General features: G+C 43.2%; 1 protein-coding gene across 1 annotated transcript in view; it reads left to right on the plus strand.

The window, feature by feature from the left end:
* The first annotated feature begins 7,019 nt into the window (after positions 1-7,019).
* The window catches only part of LOC126195563 (orexin receptor type 2-like), a 103,014-nt gene continuing 90,013 nt past the window's right edge, over positions 7,020-20,020 (plus strand). The window contains exon 1 of the mRNA XM_049934186.1: positions 7,020-7,199. Coding sequence (XP_049790143.1) covers positions 7,020-7,199 — 180 coding nt within the window. The remainder of the gene's footprint in view (positions 7,200-20,020) is intronic.

The raw sequence follows: 20,020 nt of genomic DNA on the forward strand, positions 1-20,020 counted from the left end.
ACAACGTCAATGAAAGCGGGGTTATCTGAGGAAAACTCCTACACATGGTAATCGGGGTGTCAGTTGGCCACTGACAGTCACCGAAGCTTAGATAGCAGTGACCACGCTATACAAGAGTCTGAGTGCGTCGATTTTGAACCCAACGGCTTCCAGTAGCTGCAACAGGAAGCTATGGCTCACCCTGTCGAATGCCTTGTCAAAATCCAAAAATGCCAGAGCACCAGGAACTGAAGCAACAACGGCCATCGATATCACAAAGGGGGCTCTGAGCACTATGGGACTCAACTGCTGAGGTTATTAGTCCCCTAGAACTTAGAACTAGTTAAACCTAACTAACCTAAGGACATCACAAACATCCATGCCCGAGGCAGGATTCGAACCTGCGACCGTAGCGGTCTTGCGGTTCCAGACTGCAGCGCCTTTAACCGCACGGCCACTTCGGCCGGCATCGATATCACATTATGGCATTCAGCAACCCCAGTCAGAATAACACAACCAGGAAAAAACTTTGATGGTCTGCAACAACTTTCCGCAACAACGCAGACAGCTTGGTATTTACCGCCCTCGCCGTAGTCTTATAATCAAAATTTAATAAGGCAAACGAAAGACATTTAGCAATTGCTGCCTGACCAAAACTTTCAGGAATTAACACAATTTTACGAAATTCCAGCAGGTTGCAGGTGAAAATAGGTTCGCAACTTTATTTATAATTGGAAGAAATGGTTGTAGCTCCGTTATAAATTGCACTGAGAAGTATGTTTCTTTTTATTTCTTGATGGTGTCTAGTTTCGGACACATAATTTATTTTCAACCCATCCTACAAAGAAAATTACAGTTTGCATGACAGTTTTATACAAACGAGGCACATATTTGCAACACAATTATCGACAACTAATATACATGTAAGCTACACAAACTTGTCATGGTTATTCAGTTTTATGAATTACCTTACTAGTTACAAACCGTATTGTCAGTGTGACAATACAGATGATTACTAGATTCGGAAACTACCTCCACAGTGATGACGAAAGCGGCACTATGGCCGTCTCAACAACAGTAAACAGACCACATAGGACGGACATTAGAGAACTGGTGTGCAGAGACACCAGCGAATACCAGGTAAACCCTAGAGGCCGCTGAGAGTGTCGCGCGTCGAAAATAAAACGTTTACTGGTTAAACAATGTATTACTTTTCTTTCGTTAACTTAACAAACATTTAAAAACCTTACAATGCCAAAAATACGACTCATTGGTCTCCAGTGGTTCGAATTACACCAGAGTCCTATAGTTACATCATGATATGACGTCAGCTGCAGACGACGCTACAGTTGCATGAGCCATCCTCAGTAGTAACGCTGTTATGCATTACACCTAATTTATATGCAGTCTCTGGAAAGCTACATGTCTTTACTACATCTCAGAACCAAAAAGTACGGTAGCCCCAGCTCCAAAAATAAATTAACTTGAAAATATAAAGGAAGACTGCCCCCTAAGTAGATCATCTCAATATTTATACATTAATTTATAATCAGTTCTCTAACAGAAAAGAGAAGTGTGTTATTTTCAGATGAAACATAGTAAAATATTTTTTAATACAGTGACCAAAAATTACATTTGATTCTAATAACCTAAAGCCACAACGTGCTGCTTTATGCTGAAAGACTAAGAAGTAGAATCATACAGCCAACATACAGTAAATCACCCATAGACAACGCATTTACTGCAGATTTACGTAATTTTACATACTGTGTCCTAATGAGTAAATATTACATTTTTTGTTACAAATCAAATTCATAGCTTAACTAGTGCGACAGTACATCTAATATTAAAACTTTACGCACCACCGATCGTTGAAAACCAAGCGGAATGAGCGAAATACATTTATTAAAACGTTTTTAACATAAATCATAAAAATAATAAACCCTTTTTTATAGATTAAACTTTTTACTACATAATTCAGCTTAGAACCTCAGTGCAGACTGGTGCTAGGGCACCCCCCCCTCCACCCCCCCCACATTAAAAAGCAATTAAGTTAATTAAGTTACGATAAAACCCCCGACTGCACAAAACAGATAAACGAAAAAATTGCGTTATTTAAAAATCTTTAAAATACATCATAGAAATAACAGATCCTTTCTTACTGCAGATTAAACTGCTTACTATTTGACTAAATCCCTCATGATAAGCGGCGCGTTAGCACGCACGACATTGCATTCCATCGTTCGCATGCAAATGGTTCATATGGCTCTGAGCAATATGGGACGTAACATCTGAGGTCATCAGTCCCCTAGAACTTAGAACTACTTAAACCTAACTAACCTAAGGACATCACACACATCCATGTCCGAGGCAGGATTCATCCTGCGACCGTAGCAGTCGCACGGTCCCGGAGTGAAGCACCTGGAACCGCTCGGTCACAGCGGCCGGCGTTAGCATACAGTAAAGATATTTATAAGTCAACCCAAACTGCGGCGTACGTGGCATAAATGATAGCATTTATTCCCTTTACAATATAAAAAAAGCTATGATCACACACTGGTCTCAAGTAACTAGAAATACACCGTAGCACTCTTGCGCTGCCACAGACAATGACGCCGTATGTAGTTGACTCTTCAGTACCATGGACATACCACTGTACATTACACTCAAATAAAATAGAGTACCTAATGAGACAAAAGTTAACATTAATTTACATACAGTTCTCTAATGATTGAGACAGGAGGTTTTCTAGTTACAGACTACACACCACAGTAATGACGGCGTTCACATACGTTCTTCCAATGAGCAAAATATTTACAATGTCATTACCACAACATCGACAGGTATAGTGTGCGCAAACACGAAAAAAGATCAAAATAACTACCAGCTTATAGTAATCCGATCGCCATATAAACTGCCGACAAGTCAAACCAACTGACATTAGGAATGATTCCTTGTAACCACTTAAAATACATCAACTAAATTCTGACGTACAGTAACCTATTAGGAGTAAATAAAAGGAAAAACCACACTAATAGCAGTATATGACGCCCACCAGTTAGATGATATTCAAAACTTGGCTGCAGAAAGCACATTTTAGTCCTTAAACCATTGTAAAGGACAATATTCGCACCAATGAATACGATATGGAACTTTCCAATATACGGATCCGTGCTGATCCTATTTCTAATAACTAATATATTATGCAAACGCCCTTGGTGAGGAACAGGTCAAAAACAACGCGAAATACCAAATGGTTCAAATGGCTCTATTGGACTTAACGTCTGAGGTCATCAGTCCCCTAGACTTAGAACTATTTAAACCTAACTAACCTTAGGACATCACACATATCCATGCCAGAGGCAGAATTCGAAACTGCGACCGTAGTGGTCGCGCGGTTCCGGACTGAAGCGCCTAGAACCGCAAAAGACATGTCATTTTGCCGTGACATGCGGTGACCATCTGCTTACGATCTATTACGCTCGCAGTACACGTTCCATAGCACGAGTTGTTATCCCCACCTCAAGAGGTTAATAACTACAATTCCTGCTTAAGTAGGGCAAAAAAAATTCTATATAAAATCTACGTGCTCCCTGAATACATTATCTGGTTTTTGGATTTTGTTCGTGTAAATCCCTACTTCTTGAAGAATGTCCAACCCTAGGCCCTTAGGAGCAACGAGCAGCACTTCCATCGTTTCTTGTATCGTTCCCGCTACGTGTCTTCCATTCCTATGTAGGCCAAACGACGTTATGTTATTTGAAGTAACATGCTCCATGAACCTAAGTGAGAAGGACCCGCCCGTCGGACCTTTATGAAATTTATCTTAAGATCTGTACTTCGGATCACAAACCCTTGACGACTCAAAGTTCCGAACGCTACACTTATGAACTCCATTGTTCAGTCTGTGCATTCGTCTGTGCTTGTGGCCACTCTGGCATTGGCAGTCAAAGACAGTGGTCATGTTTGTGTGAGATTCGTTTGGATTGAGTGTCCGTGTGTATGTTGCCTATTCTGATGACGGACTCTTTGGTCGAAAGCTTTGATTGACAGTCTTTTTGTTGAGGTTATCTGCAACTCGGCATTTCCGCTATATGGTGAGTAGTAACTATCCTACCCAACATAGTCATTATTCCATCCGGGATTTTCCGTTGTTTGATTTATCTTGGTTATTTAGCTTTAGCAGTTGCCTTACTAGTTGCATATCGTAGGGGGAGGTGTGAGAATACAGGTGATGTATTGCAAATATGTGCCACGTTTGTATGAAACTGTCATGTCAACTGTAATTTTCTCTGTACGATGGCTTGAAGCTAGTCACCATCACGAAATAATAAGAAAATACTTCTCATTGCAATATATGACAGAGCTTCCTCCATTTATTTTAATTACTTTAACACAATTCTGTCAACTTTAAAAGAGCCCGGCACAAAAGCTTGTCTCAACAATTCTTTCAAAAGAAGTGTGAGAGTTGACGTGGGGGTTTGACGTTATTGAAGAATGCCTTTAAGACAGCAAAGAAACCATTATCAACGTCTGACTTTGTTTGTACGAGGTTGTGTAATGGACTATGAGAAGCGGGATGTTACTTCTGCGATATTGTTGAAAGACTTGGCAGGACACAACGAACAGTTACAAATCGGTTACATGAAGGACAGCTCCGAACTATACGACCTTCGGCGTGCATTGCACTGAACCCATACCACCGTCATTTGTGACTTCAGTGTTGTGAAGCGACAGCTCATTGGAAGGCAGTATGGAGGTCTGTTGCGTTTTCGGATGAAACCTGGTTCTGTCTCGGTGCCAACGATGGCCGTTTGTTGGTAGGAGGAGTCCAGTTGAGAGCTTGTAACCAACCTGTCTGCGTGCTAGGTACGTTGGACCTACACCTTGAGTTATGGTCTACGGTATACGATTTCATATGACAACAGGAACACTCTTGTGGTTTTCCCACGCACCTTATTACAAAGTTCTACAACAATATGGCGATACGATCTGTTGTGCTCTCATTCACAAACAGCATTACAGGCGGTGTTGTCCAACAGGATAACGCTCGCTCACATACCTGTGTTATAACCCAACGTGCTCTACAGATTATCGACACGTTACCTTGTCCTGCTCGATCACCAGATCTGTCTCCAATCGAGCACAAATGGGACATCATTGTACGACAGCTTCAGTGTAATCCACAAATAACATTAAACGTCCCTGTACTGACCGAGCAAGTGCAACACGCATGACCTCCATCCGACAACCTGACATCCGGCACCTGTACAACGTATTGCATACACATTTGCATACTTGCATTCAACATTTTGGCGGTTACACCGGTTATTAATGAACCAGCGCTTCACATTTACAATAGTTTACCTGGCGCTCACATTAACCTGCGATCTCTGAGTGTTAAATACACTCCTGCAAATTGAAATAAGAACACCGTGAATTCATTGTCCCAGGAAGGAGAAACTTTATTGACACATTCCTGGGGTCAGATACATCACATGATCACACTGACAGAACCACAGGCTCATAGACACAGGCAACAGAGCATGCACAATGTCGGCACTAGTACAGCGTATATCCACCTTTCGCAGCAATGCAGGCTGCTATTCTCCCATGGAGACGATCGTAGAGATGCTGGATGCAGTCCTGTGGAACGGCTTGCCATGCCATTTCCACCTGGCGCCTCAGTTGGACCAGCGTTCGTGCTGGACGTGCAGACCGCGTGAGACGACGCTTCATCCAGTCCCAAACATGCTCAATGGGGGACAGATCCGGAGATCTTGCTGGCCAGGGTAGTTGACTTACACCTTCTAGAGCACGTTGGGTGGCACGGGATACATGCGGACGTGCATTGTCCTGTTGGAACAGCAAGTTCCCTTGCCGGTCTAGGAATGGTAGAACGATGGGTTCGATGACGGTTTGGATGTACCGTGCACTATTCAGTGTCCCCTCGACGATCACCAGTGGTGTACGGCCAGTGTAGGAGATCGCTCCCCACACCATGATGCCGGGTGTTGGCCCTGTGTGCCTCGGTCGTATGCAGTCCTGATTGTGGCGCTCACCTGCACGGCGCCAAACACGCATACGACCATCATTGGCACCAAGGTAGAAGCGACTCTCATCGCTGAAGACGACACGTCTCCATTCGTCCCTCCATTCACGCCTGTCGCGACACCACTGGAGGCGGGCTGCACGATGTTGGGGCGTGAGCGGAAGACGGCCTAACGGTGTGCGGGACCGTAGCCCAGCTTCATGGAGACGGTTGCGAATGGTCCTCGCCGATACCCCAGGAGCAACAGTGTCCCTAATTTGCTGGGAAGTGGCGGTGCGGTCCCCTACGGCACTGCGTAGGATCCTACGGTCTTGGCGTGCATCCGTGCGTCGCTGCGGTCCGGTCCCAGGTCGACGGGCACGTGCACCTTCCGCCGACCACTGGCGACAACATCGATGTACTGTGGAGACCTCACGCCCCACGTGTTGAGCAATTCGGCGGTACGTCCACCCGGCCTCCCGCATGCCCACTATACGCCCTCGCTCAAAGTCCGTCAACTGCACATACGGTTCACGTCCACGCTGTCGCGGCATGCTACCAGTGTTAAAGACTGCGATGGAGCTCCGTATGCCACGGCAAACTGGCTGACACTGACGGCGGCGGTGCACAAATGCTGCGCAGCTAGCGCCATTCGACGGCCAACACCGCGGTTCCTGGTGTGTCCGCTGTGCCGTGCGTGTGATCATTGCTTGTACAGCCCTCTCGCAGTGTCCGGAGCAAGTATGGAAATGGAAAAAAGAACACATTGACACCGGTGTGTCAATGTGTTCTTTTTTCCATTTCCAGGAGTGTATGTTACACAGACAAATGTGTTCCCGAAATTTCACAACTTTATAGCAATTACTTTTTTTCGTCGGTGTGTAATATTATATCTCATACACTTCCTTACCGCAGCCTAATGTAGCGAAACGGCATGCCGAATGGATGAGTGTGTCCGTTCAGTACGATACAAAAAATAAGCGAGATTGTTACGTGACGCCATGAAGCGATGAATGACAGGCGCGCCGTTGTCGCGCCGCGCCACGCCGCCAGCGAACACTTTGCGCTCGAGCATCTGCGGCTGCCCACGCAGAGCCCCGTGGCCATTATGTGCTCAGCTGGAGGACCCTCGGGCCCACGCGCCGCCTCCAAGCTGCACCGCCGTGCCCTGCTGTGTATTACGCTGCGGGTCACGTCTCGTCGGTCACCAGTTTCAGAACTTTAGCAGCAGAGCTAAGCGCTCTGCTTTTACCAGGGTGCTATGGTGGATACAGCTCCACATCTCGGATATATGATTAACTATTTACACTGGAAAATAACACAAGAACACCTAATTTATAGGGAGAATTATTCAACAGTACTTTCGAATGAAGCAACAGTAGTTCAGTGAACAAACACGATGAAGCACAGCAGCTGCAAGTAATGGGAAGTAAGAGAGTCAACCTGAAATTAAGTTTATTTTTGTTCTAAGCAAAGATATTTAAGCCCGCCCGGTTAGCAGTGCGATCTATCGCACTGCTTTCCGGGCGGGAAGGCGTGCCGGTCCCCGGCACGAATCCGCCCGGCGGATTGGTGTCGATGTATGGTGTGCCGGCCAGTCTGTGGATGGTTTTCAGGGCGGTTTTCAATCGGCGAATGCGGGCTGGTTCCACTTATCCCTCCTCAGTTAGACTATGTCGGCGATTGCTGCGCAAACAGTTTCTCCACGTACGCGTACACCATAATTACTCTACCACACAAACATTTGGGGTTACACTCGTCTGGTGTGAGACGTTTCTGGAGGGGTCCACTGGGGGCCGAACCGCACAGTAACCCTGGGTTCGGTGTGGGGCGGCGGTGGGGTGAGTGGATTGCTGTAGCCTGTTGTGGGGTTGTGAACCACTGAGGACTACGGTGGGGACGAAGCCTCTCCGTCGTTTCTAGGTCCCCAGTTCCATACAATACAGTACAAACATATTTATAAATTTTTATTTATTGAACATCCACAACTGTTCTGCGACATGTTCATAGCAACAAATGCGCCACAGTTGTAAAATGCTTTTATTGACCGAAATCTTACACGATCGTTTTTATTGACGGAAGTCTTGTTGTGTAACAATGATGTGACTACCGGATAAGTCTCTGCTGTCGTCAGTATCGCTGAAGCAGAGGCGTAAAATGGCGTCTCATATTCAATCTCCAGCCGACTGCGAGCTTCCCTCTGTAATTTTCTATTCTTTTTTCTTTAAAAAAAATCACCAGACGTAGCACCGATCTGAATGGTTAGATCGGCCTAAAGGCCATGAGCAAACTGATGATGCGTCAATGGTATAGGCAACTTTCCCAAAGTCGTCAAAGTATCTATATTGAATATGGCCACGGGCGACCAAACCCTCATCAATTGCGACCTTGTGGAGTTGGTGCGTGAGCGCGTTATGGGGAGCCCTCGTTGCACAATTATAGATCTCAGCTACCATTTTTCGCGGATAATCTTTCTTGAATGAAATTGTCACTATGCACCTGCTCTTGTGGTGCCTCTTAAATTCGAGGTCCATAAACAATTACACTGAGACCTCACAGAATACGCCACAGTTCTAGCTTTTGAATTTCATATCAGGAATTAATTAACCTGGTTGCAGTCCTGCCTAGGACTTTACTCCTAGGCTTCTGCTGTGCTTTGTTAATTTTAAGCCCGCCGAGTGAGAGAATTAGTCACTCCAGTGTGCACGCACAGATGAATGGTTAAGCCTTTACAGATGGCGGACCGATCAAGTCACGTGCTCATCCGCGCGTGCACTGCCTCTTCGTGAGCATAAGATAATAGCTACCAATGAGACATTTATGTTCCAGGTGAATATTGTACGTATACATGGGTAAATGCGAGGACGTAACGGAGTGGCAAAAAGGGGCCGTTGTCTTTGGCCGCGCCCATACGGCGTCTGAAGTTGCTGGATTTTTTGGTATTTCACGGCGAACATTTCAATGTATCTACCAGCAGTGGTGTAAAATACATGGCCACGAAACACGACGGAAGAATTCTGGTCGGAAAATCATGCTGACTGACAGTACCTTGTGACTCAAAATCGTTTCCAAACCCGAAAAGAATTGCTGCAGGCAAGAAGGTCCATCCGCACCTCTTAGCACAAGAACATTGCGACTGGAACTACATGCAATGAACATTTGGAATTGGTCGTCTAGCAAGAGTAGCAAGAAGTTTTTGCTAACACAGGCTCTTACAGACGACAACAGCAAAGACCATCAGGCTGAAAGTATATGTGACTTGTTTCTTGAACACTCACCCACCCTATTACATCTCGACTAGCCTGCAAATTCATTTGACTTGCACCACGTATAAAATCTGTGGGGTAAAACGTCAATATGAGATCCACACAATTTTGTGGAACTGCGCGATCAAATCGTCAGCGAGCGTCTTAACCTGGATGCGACTTAAAATGGTTCAAATGGCTCTGAGCACTATTGGACTTAACTTCTGAGGTCATCAGTCCCCTAGAACTTACAACTACTTAAACCTAACCCAAGGACATCACACACATCCATGCGTGAGGCAGGATTCGAACCTGCTACCGTAGCGGTCGCACGGTTCCAGACTGTAGAGCCTAGAACCGTTCGGCCACCCCGGCCGGCGACGTGACTTAGCTGCACAACCTTGTCGATTCACTTCCTAACCGAATACAGGCAGTTATCAAGCCCATGGACGGAATTACGCGCTATTAAATGATGCTTGTAATGATTTCTCTAGAAGTGACTGATTTTTTTGTCTGGTGAACTTACCAAGTAATACGTCAAAACAAGTTTCTGTAAATAACATTTATTATGTAAGCATGGCTCACTTTCACTATCACAGTAAGCAGCATTGGCCGTGGTTTACTCTGGTAGGCAATTACAAAAATACATGTATTGTTGTTCACACGACCTACTTCAGTGTTAACTCATTCTGAACTGGAAAAATCTGTTTATAGGCATTCCTTCCAGAGCAGTTTAGGGTAAACGAGGTCACAGAAATGAAGTATGATTATGTACTTCATAGTAGAAGTAACCTGCTGTTGGCTAGTATTATTTTAATTTAGACCATTCTTCCAATAAAAGAGTCCGTCGTTTGCATATAGCAGAAATCGTAATGTATGTTAATACGGTACCAGCAATATTAGAGTCGCCTGTTCCTTCCACAAATCGTTCTGCCGTCTTAGTGAAACAAAATAAATGTAATTTTTACGAAATTCAAACTGACGTTGGAATGATGTGAAGACGGCTCATCTTGAAGGAATTTCTGATTTAAAAACTCCTCTTACATTTTGCGATTTTCTAATATTTCCAAAGTATTGGAGTATTTAATATCATGATCAATATTTTATTAATAATAATTCACCTGATGCGTTCCGGTCGCAGTTGTTTGTGTGAAACATGTTCTTTTGTTGTGTAACACTGGTTGCATGAAGATTAATTTTCAAAAAAGTCGTTCAATTTAATTTTGGTATTGCATCATGAATTCTTTAGTTGATACTTGACACAATTTACGGATTAGCCAAATAAACGGGCCCTCATAGACCTATTACCCTGTTACGATGTATAGTCATTACGGATCATTAGCTTTTGCTTACAAAATATGGGATTCCATATTTAACTGGTTTTAACATACGAAATATGGACTTCTTACATGAACACTAAAATACAGTATCAGAAATATTACACGGTATCTGTGGAATCAGCAAGATTTAGAAATGTATTGTTATTACAATCACATCTTATGTATAAAATTGTTTAAATTACATATTATCACTATGGGTTAGGGTCAAAGACTCTCTTGCTAGTGGTAGTGATCGACTTTGCTTAATAATGGATAGTCAACTGTAAAATTACATCACCGTTCAAGAAAGTGCGTGCTACATGGGTGCTGAAAAATTAGACAACTGCACACAAAATGAATCGTTCAGGAGCGTCATTGACATTTCTACAGCGATACTGTGTTGACGAACACGGCTTCCTCGATAGGATTCTCACGTGCAATAAGACATGGGCTAATCAATTTGTTCCTGAACCCAAGCAGCAGTAGTTACTTTGGTGGCACAGTAGATCTCCTGTAAAGACGAAGCTCATGTTGTGTCGGTGTGGAAAGTGATGTGCACAATGCTCCGGGACAGGAAGGGTATTCTGCACATAGACTTCCTGTCCAGAAGTGAAATAGTGAACCCCTAACCGTTACTGTGAAACGCAGTTCAAATTGCGACGTCATTCAAGACAAGATGCGTGGTATGCTCAGTGCAGAAGTAGTGCTTATCCTTGTCAGTACTCTCCCACATACGGCTCGGTGCACAAGAACTGTTCCAAAGCATTTCATCCGCGTGCTGTTTGATCATCCGCCGTACAACCCTGACCTTGCCCCTCGATGTATATCTTCTCTTGCACCTCAGTAAACTCCCGACCTCCAGTCAGCATTCCCAGAACGACGAAGACCTGAAGACGATTATCACACACTGGATGCACTCCAAGGAGGAAGACTTGGACGACACAGGAATATAGAAGTCGATCTCGTGTTATCACAGGTGTCCTAATTCTGCTTGTGATTATATGAGACATTACTGTGTCTGTTACTAATAAACATTTTTACATTCTATTTTTTAAAATTATATATATGTTCATCCAGAAACATACATATTGAATTTGTATCATAACACTCACCATGTCTATTTCGTCCAAGACTAAATTAATTTTTATTTTTAGCACAACCCTTTGATCTACAAGAGCAACGGTTAGAAGTGTAACAGTGAACTGTTCAAGATTACTCCAAGAAAAGTGCAAACGCAGAACGAATTTCCACTCTGCGGCAGAGCGTGCACTGGTATGAAACTTCCTGGCGTATAAAAACAGTGTGCTTGACCCGGACCGGACTCCTAACCAGGACGTTTCTTTTCGCGGGCAACTGTTCTACCAACTGAGCTACCCAAGCATGAGTCACAACCCGTCATCACGCTGTTTCCGAACTATCCTTTCTTCTAGGAGTGCTAGTCTCGAAAGTAACGCTCGAGATCTTCTGTCTAGTTTGCAATGCGAGGTACTGCCGCACGTACGAATAAAGTTTTCAGGACGCTCGTGAGCCGCATGCATTCAGTTTTTGTCCACCAGAAAGTTGCAAAGCGAAAACTTATTTAGAATGATTTAACGTTTGTGTTATTAGCTATATCGCTAGAATTTCTTAAGGTAACGTTGTCTTTGCAAATTTAACTCCCCTGTGACTGAGACCGAATGTTGCAATATGACAGGCAAACTTGTTAAATAAATGACAATGGTATACCGAACTGGCTCTTCTGGATTACAGTATCCTTTCATTTCAGGTTCTTCATGCAGGCGCTTGCTTGTTTGCTGCTTTCGTGTGAAGGTTTTTTTGTCTTTTCGATAATAATTTTCTTATAGCTTATATATGTTAATGAGACCGTAACTGATCCATCTGTTAAAATGAACAGGTAATTACAATCCTGATCTGTGCTAGTGTATAGGACACTGTTTACATCTTAATCGAGTAACAGGATATTCTCTCTTTTCTACTGTTATTAAGGAGAAAGAAATTTACGTGCGTGCTGCATTTCATTTCATTATAATTGACTGGCCTTTAATTAGACCGTTATGTTATGATTTTAAATCCATGGTTATGTGCAAATAAAAATGTTTATGATTCGTGTAAGTGCCCAAAAGCTTTTATCTTTTTACGTTTTCGTATTTTTATCCAGAGGTTCTTTCATAGTTGCTATTATTAAAGAGGAATATCGGAGACTGCATGCAGACTTGTCCTCTATCCGTTATAGGTTACGATCTAAAATAATGAAAGTTATAATCCTGCGACACATATTTATTATTATGAAATTACAATGAAATGAACACCCTTAGCTACTTACAGGCGTTGACATACGTCAACGGGGACAGACGAAAATGTGTGCCCCGACCGGGACACGAACCCGGTATCTCCTGCTTACATCTGTCCCCGTTGACATATTTCAACGCCTGTAAGTAGCTAAGGGTGTTCATTTCATTGTAATTTCATTCTAACGAGCTGCAAGCTCACCGATGATATCTGGTCTTTCGGACATGTCCGAAAGAACAGATACCATCTTAGTATATACATATATTTATTATTGTTTATCATTTCATCCAGATGTTCCCTCATTGCCACCGCTCCTAAGATGACGACTGGAAGCTGCACATGGATCCGGTTTTGTTGTGTAGAGTATAATTTTCTCAAAAATGTTTCGCATTTCATTGTTATTGTTAAAACATGAAGTTACGACACTGTCATTTACTTTTATTCTAAGAGAAATGCAAATATAACCTCCGTGTAAAGCCTGCACAACGAATAAAAGCGTAATAGGAATTTTGAGGCTACAATCAGTGTGGCAGATTGTAGGCATTCAGAAAATTTGATTTGAGAGCCACGTTACAACTAAGTTATTAACATCTACTGAAATGAATTACATTCCAGCGATGCTGTTTTAAATTGGAGCGAATAAAATACAGGTATTAGCACACAAATTCTTGGCGCTGCAACATTGTAATTTCACGTAATAACTGACCTAACATCGTCTAGACCGCAGTCTTTCTATCAGAAATGTCTGGAAAACAACTCTTTGGTCGACGATATTACCTAGAGCATTTAAGTCCATCACAGAAATTATAATCAGAACTACGTACTGTCATTTCCATACAGTATGAATATCGATAAAACCGACAAACTTCAGGGACGGTTTCCTGACTGGAAATGGAAAAATGGTTCTGTGTACTTGTGTACCGTAGCAAAGGTAGACAGCGCGGACGAATGAAAGTTCTCTGACCACGTGCTGTGTGTTCTTTGTGTGTTGCAAGCTACGTGACTGACGCTGCGTGCCATGAGGAGCAGAATGGTCCGGTATGTATGTCGGGAACAAGACGAGATTGTGTTTGTGTACGGCCAAGCAGATACAAAAGGTCGAGAGACAGCACGGCTATACCAAAACAAGTATCACCAACCACATCACACAACATTTGAAGTCATTTTCGGATGTTTGTGTGATCATGTGTCTTTTCAGACAGGTGAACGAGCAGGAGGCGGCGGATTGTGCGTACACCAGATTGGGAGGGACAGGTTCTACAGGATATTGAGACGAACCCTAGTACAATCTCCAGGCAAAGGGCCCGCCAACATGGTGTAAGCCAAAGTGCGATTTGTGTACCGTGCATGACAACAGCTTCTATCCCTATTACCTGCAACGAGTGCAAGTCTTAACAGCAGCGAATTTCCCTCTACGGAAAGGATTCTGTCGATGGTTCGTGCACCAGACCATCATCATTGTGGCAATACTGCCGTCAGCCTTCTCTACCGACGTAGCAACCTTTAACAAAACTGACATTATCACTCTATATAATCGTCCTCTTTGGGTTGCAGACAATCCTCGGGGAATAGTTGAGATGTCTCATCAGCATCAGTTCAGCATCAATGTGCGGGCAGGGATTCTTTTCGACCACATACTTGGACCGATTGTTGTTTTACAGCGCCTCTACAGGGGAATGTACCTGGACGTCCTGCGGAATTCTCTGCCTGGGCTGCTTGAGAATTTGCCTATGGCAACATGACAGGTTATGTGTTATCTGCATAATGAATGGAGTGCAACCCAACTTCTGAATTACATTTCGCCACCATCTCAGCAACATCTTCCCCGGAAGTTGGATTGGACGCGGAGGCCCTGTAGCGTTTCCTGCTAGATGACCAGACTTCAACCCCTGGAATTTTACCTGTTGGGGCATCTGAAAAGCGTTATGTATGCCGAACCAGTTCCTAATGTGCAGACCCTTCAACAGCGTGTTCACAACGTCTGTGACGCTATTCTGAGAGAGACCGGAATGCGCAAACGGTTTCGTTGCATCCCATGGACACCGTTTTGAACATCTACTGTGGCACATGTGTGATGCAGCTCTGTACTGTGTTCCGGGACGATCTGTTGTCGTTGCACGCCCACCACCCATTTCCGGAGAGATGTTCATAGGACTTTTTTCCCATTTCCAACACGGAATCGGTCTTTGCAGTTCGTCGCAAGTCACCGTACAGTGTACAGTGAATGACGGACGGTATCTTGTAACCCTGCTAATTATACCCTTTCCTGTTACTATCGCAAATGGGCTGTGGAAAAAACAACTGTCTATATAGTTCGAGTAGGATCCTTAATTTCCCTTCTCTTGTCTTCGCGGCTCTTACGAGAAATGCATGATTGTGAGAACAGCATTGTTCTGAATTCCGTCTCGAATGTTGGGTCTCTAAACTTTCTGAGCAACGTTTAGGGCAAGAATGGTCTTCTTGCCTCTAGCGATTCACATTAGAGATCGTGGAGCATTCCCGAACCACTTGCATGTTGATCGAACCTACCGGTAATAAAATCTAGCAGCATGCCCCTGAAATACATACTTGTCTTCTTTAAATCTCTATTTGATGGTTTCTCCCGTCGCTAAATTTTGGAGCAGTTCATTTAACAAAGAATGCAAAACTATTGATTTTCTGTGTACGTTTGTTCGACCATATTATGCAAAGTTTTCCATCACTTCAAACATTTGTTATAAGATATCGCTGCACCGAGTGACGCTCACATCAAGAACGAAATGAAGTTGTATTTTTTCAAATTTTTCAAAATGTTTTCCGCGTACATTTCACTCGATCTATTACTTCAAATTCCTTACTGTCGGAGTTATTTCTTCTGTAAGAGCAGGGACATGGTCCCCTGGAAAATGAGCTGTTGCTACTGCGTCATTACGGGGCCGTACTACTTTCCATCCCCGGGAACTATAGTTGCACTTTGCTCATCCGAAATCTTTTATGAAGAAACTCACGTAGTTGGAGCCCGAGAATTATTTTCTGCAAGACTTCCGTGACCGCTTGAGGAAGTTTTCTAAATGTACTGTCTGCCATCGGGTTCCTCTAAATGGCTGGCAGAACCGCATAACAGTCACGCTATGAGAGAAACAAACCAACAGCCAAGCAGGCGAAGACATCAGGTAAACACGCCGAAGATTCCAGTCGATTAATAGTAACCTTTCCTCGCAGAGGTCGCCGCGACATATCCGTCCACGGATTCTAGGCCGGTTTCTATTGGCTCCAGCTCACTATATAGGCCCGGTCGGTCGAAGGCAGACTAGTCTTTATCCGCTGCTAATGGCAACCGCTATAGCAGAGTCTCCGAGAAGATATCACCGAAGCCGCTGTACTGCACCGCCGATCGAAGTACCAGCCGACCGAGAGGAACCACATCTCCGGCTAGATAGACGGACGTCTACATTATTGCACAGCCAGCTATTTTATTGTAGAAGAAGTTACGTTCAATAAACTGTTGGAAAATACAACGACACGTCGTTTTGTAAGCCAGTTGATTTTAAGGAAGGGGCTCGAATGAGCAACTGTTATGTGAAGCATGTGTATAACTCATTTTACAATTATCTAATTATACTCCTCAAGTAATCCTCTTTTTAACCTTACCGACGTCCTTGAAATTAAAATAATGTTTGAAAAAAATTATAATACAGAAGTTATGGAACTAATGAAGAGGTGAATTTTATTTTCAGATTAAATATTATACCAACAGGTACAGTTGTGTGACTTGCGTTACATAAAACTGACGTTATAAAATCAACAAAGAAGTAACTGAGACACAAGCGTTACCTGGGTATTTATTTGTAGTTGTTCTCCAGACTTGGTACGCATGGAATTATTTTTGAATCATTAATTTTCTTTGTATACAACATTTGAACTTGTATGATGTGGGACATTATCTAAGAGCTTGTTTGCTTCACTAACATGGGAGAGAGACATTTATCGCTGGCCGTGCGAAAAGCAATCGACACAAAGGTCAACACTCATCAAATGCGATGTCTGGCAATGTACCGAAATAACCTTACACCCCTGTGAATGAATGGTACTGAGGAGCGAGACAATGCATGACTCCCTCGATTAGAGGTATGTCGCGTCTCGCTTTCGGAAAGAGTTTTCAGACAGAGAGTATAAGTCTGATGTTCTCGAGCTGCAGCAAGTCACGTCTCACAATGTTCATTGGATTCTTGGAGCCGCATAGCCCTCAATCATTCAGTCATTCTAATGTATTCAGAAAGACTCGGTCATTTTCTCTGCATTTTAATTCATAAACAAAAAAGAAATGAAATGAAATGTAATGATTAGGCACCCAAACCACAAAGTAAACTTAATAAATTCGTTTTTCCTAGCACAGAATACATGAAGCGTATTCTGGAAGTAAAGACCGATCGGTCGCGAAGTGACAACCACAGTGAAAATCCGATAAAGCGTTGCATAGTCGTGTTAGACAGTGTCTCTAGTAAGCCTTTTGATCGCGTCTGTATTTTCAGTTGTATGAGAACAATGACCACGTAAAGATGCCTAGAAAACAGTGTCTCCCGCCAAGTATGAGTGCCCGTGACAGATTCCGCCTGATTTGATGCAGCCCGCACAACACAACTGTCATGCACTTCCTTCTTCATGACAGTTCTCGGCCACACTCTGCAGAGGCAATGAGGACGCCTCTGCAACGTTTTCGGTGGCAAGTGTTTGATCGCCCTCCATACACCCCAGACTTTCTTCCATCTGATTTTCATATCACCTAACGTGAATCGCCGGCTATGAAGTCAGTGTTTTGGCACAGACAATGAACTGCACATTAGCGTAGAGAATCGGCGAAAGGTGTAGGCGCCACGCGAGGTAAACGCGTGGTCTTGGGCCTACTGGCTCGGTTTGCGCGGCTTCCCCTGTCGGACGTTCGAGTCCTCCCTCGGTCATGGGTGCGTGTGTGTTATCCTTAGCGTAAGTTAAAGTAAGATTACGTAGCATGTAAGCCTAGGGACCGATAACCTTACCACAAAAAAGTGCAGGCGGCTGCCTTCAATGGCGAGGGTGTTGGAAAGTTGGTACAACGCTACGACAAATGTCTCAGACGGAGCTGCGGCCATGCAGAGACGTTGCTGGATGGTTTGGCTAACTATTACAGACAAAACACTTTTGATTTTCACTGTGATTTCCATTTACGTTTTAAAAATTCTGAAGTGTTACCAACGTGCTTTCATAACTGTGGCTGCCCTATATACAAAAACAGTATCTAATTTATTTTACTACTATCTTTGAGGTCTTGCTTTAACCTATCAAGATATTTATCGATAAAGACATTGTAACTCACCTAGAACAACTTACCTACAATAACTCACCTACAACAAATACTCCTGTGTTCGTCTCTGAAAATGAACTCGGTACGCAACCTGAGCTATCAGTAATCGGAATCTAACCCGCATAACACTGCGAGCATGTTGTGTGAGTGTCAGTTTCACTGTAATTTAAGCCCTCAACCGATCGTTACGTAAAAAACTTGAAGCTAATATTTGGATAAGCTATCTGACTGCGTTTTTGAACAAGAATTTACAAGTGATACGGAATCTGACCGGTGCATCAGAATTTACTGGGTTAGAGTACGTAACCTGTTGTGGTGTGTCTCTGTCCCTGTTTTGGCTCTACGTTTTGCACTCACCTCTATAGATGACGGCCTTTTTCTATGTGGTTTACAGCAATTTGCAGCGGCATGCGGCAGCAGTGGCTAAAGTTATTGTTACTAAGAATGATTTAATAAGGACTTTGCTTGGGTCCTGTTAACTACTAAATGACTTGTAAGAAGGGACTATATAAATTAAATCTTCTTAAAAACTTCAGAAATCATTATTACAAAGTATTATAATGGCGAAATGCCTCACAATGACTGTATAAGTATCAATAATGGCCGAGTGCTAGATTAAAAACTATTTCAATTTCAAAGTTACGTTAACAAAATAATAACCGCAGCATATTAATTAATCGGATGTGGAGAATAATTATCATTGTTTGGAAGATATGGAGGCTTCTTTAACTGACAACCAAAACATGGACTAACAATCACGAGCCTAACCCTGCAATTGCTTTTGCGTTATGCTTGCGAATTATGCGCTGAATTCCATCTTCAAGCGTAGTTAGGCAATCTAAATCTCTCCTGGCTATATAAGTGAAACCATACCTTGAATATTGTAAGATATGTCATCATCGACGTGAGGGCAGCGTGGCACGTCTTCTGTCTCCGACCTCTCGACCGACACTTCGCCCTCAGATTGCAACTAGTCTCACAACAATACTTAGAATCACGCTCCCATGTTTCACCCTAAGATTGTTACTATCGATATCTGAGTCCTTATTTATTTCCATTCTTACACAACGCAAAGAATGGCGTAAGTTGGCTATATTGTTTTCAACGTAATGTAGAGTTCTTACACACTACTTACAACACTACCAGAGACCGTCTATTCAGTCACTGCATTCAAATTAAATCTTGGGAGTCAGCTGGCTCTTAGACAACAGCATTCGTTGGCAGTACGAAAGCCATACCGGTTCTTTGTTCAAAGTAAGTGAGCCAATGCATCGGGGGACAATTGGTTGGAGTGTTTCTTGATCTGGGTCGCGAGCTGTTCTGATGAAGTCACTTTGTCTGATGGAAAGCCATGTTATTGTGCAGACCTCTGTACGTGCAAGATGTCTGGTGAGATATATCCAATTTATATTCAGTCCTAAATCATTCATTTCCGTTTGAGGTCATCTGGCAATTTACTGGTATTGCTCCACATGCTAGTATTCCATTGCGTGCTTTCGCGCAGTGGGGTTGGTCCAAGGAGGTTCAAACGTACCTTTTTGTACTCTGAGGTATTTCAATAAAATGCTTCTCAATAAGCGACGCCATAAAATAATGCGAAACACATAAGATTTCGCATAAGTTAATTAGCGCGGCAAGAAAGCCCATTCAAATGACGATGCGAAGATTAATTTTTCATGGAATCACTCTGAAGTGCAACTAAATTGATAGCGCTGAAAATGAAAGTTATTAATATTTAAATGTACCACCGCCAGTAGTATATATTAGTAACCGTGTATGCTTCATGGAGACGCTCATCGAACAGTAGTATAGAGTCTTTTTTCATTTCTTTACGGGA

This window comes from Schistocerca nitens, chromosome 7 (assembly GCF_023898315.1).
Source record: "Schistocerca nitens isolate TAMUIC-IGC-003100 chromosome 7, iqSchNite1.1, whole genome shotgun sequence".
NCBI lineage: Eukaryota > Metazoa > Arthropoda > Insecta > Orthoptera > Acrididae > Schistocerca > Schistocerca nitens.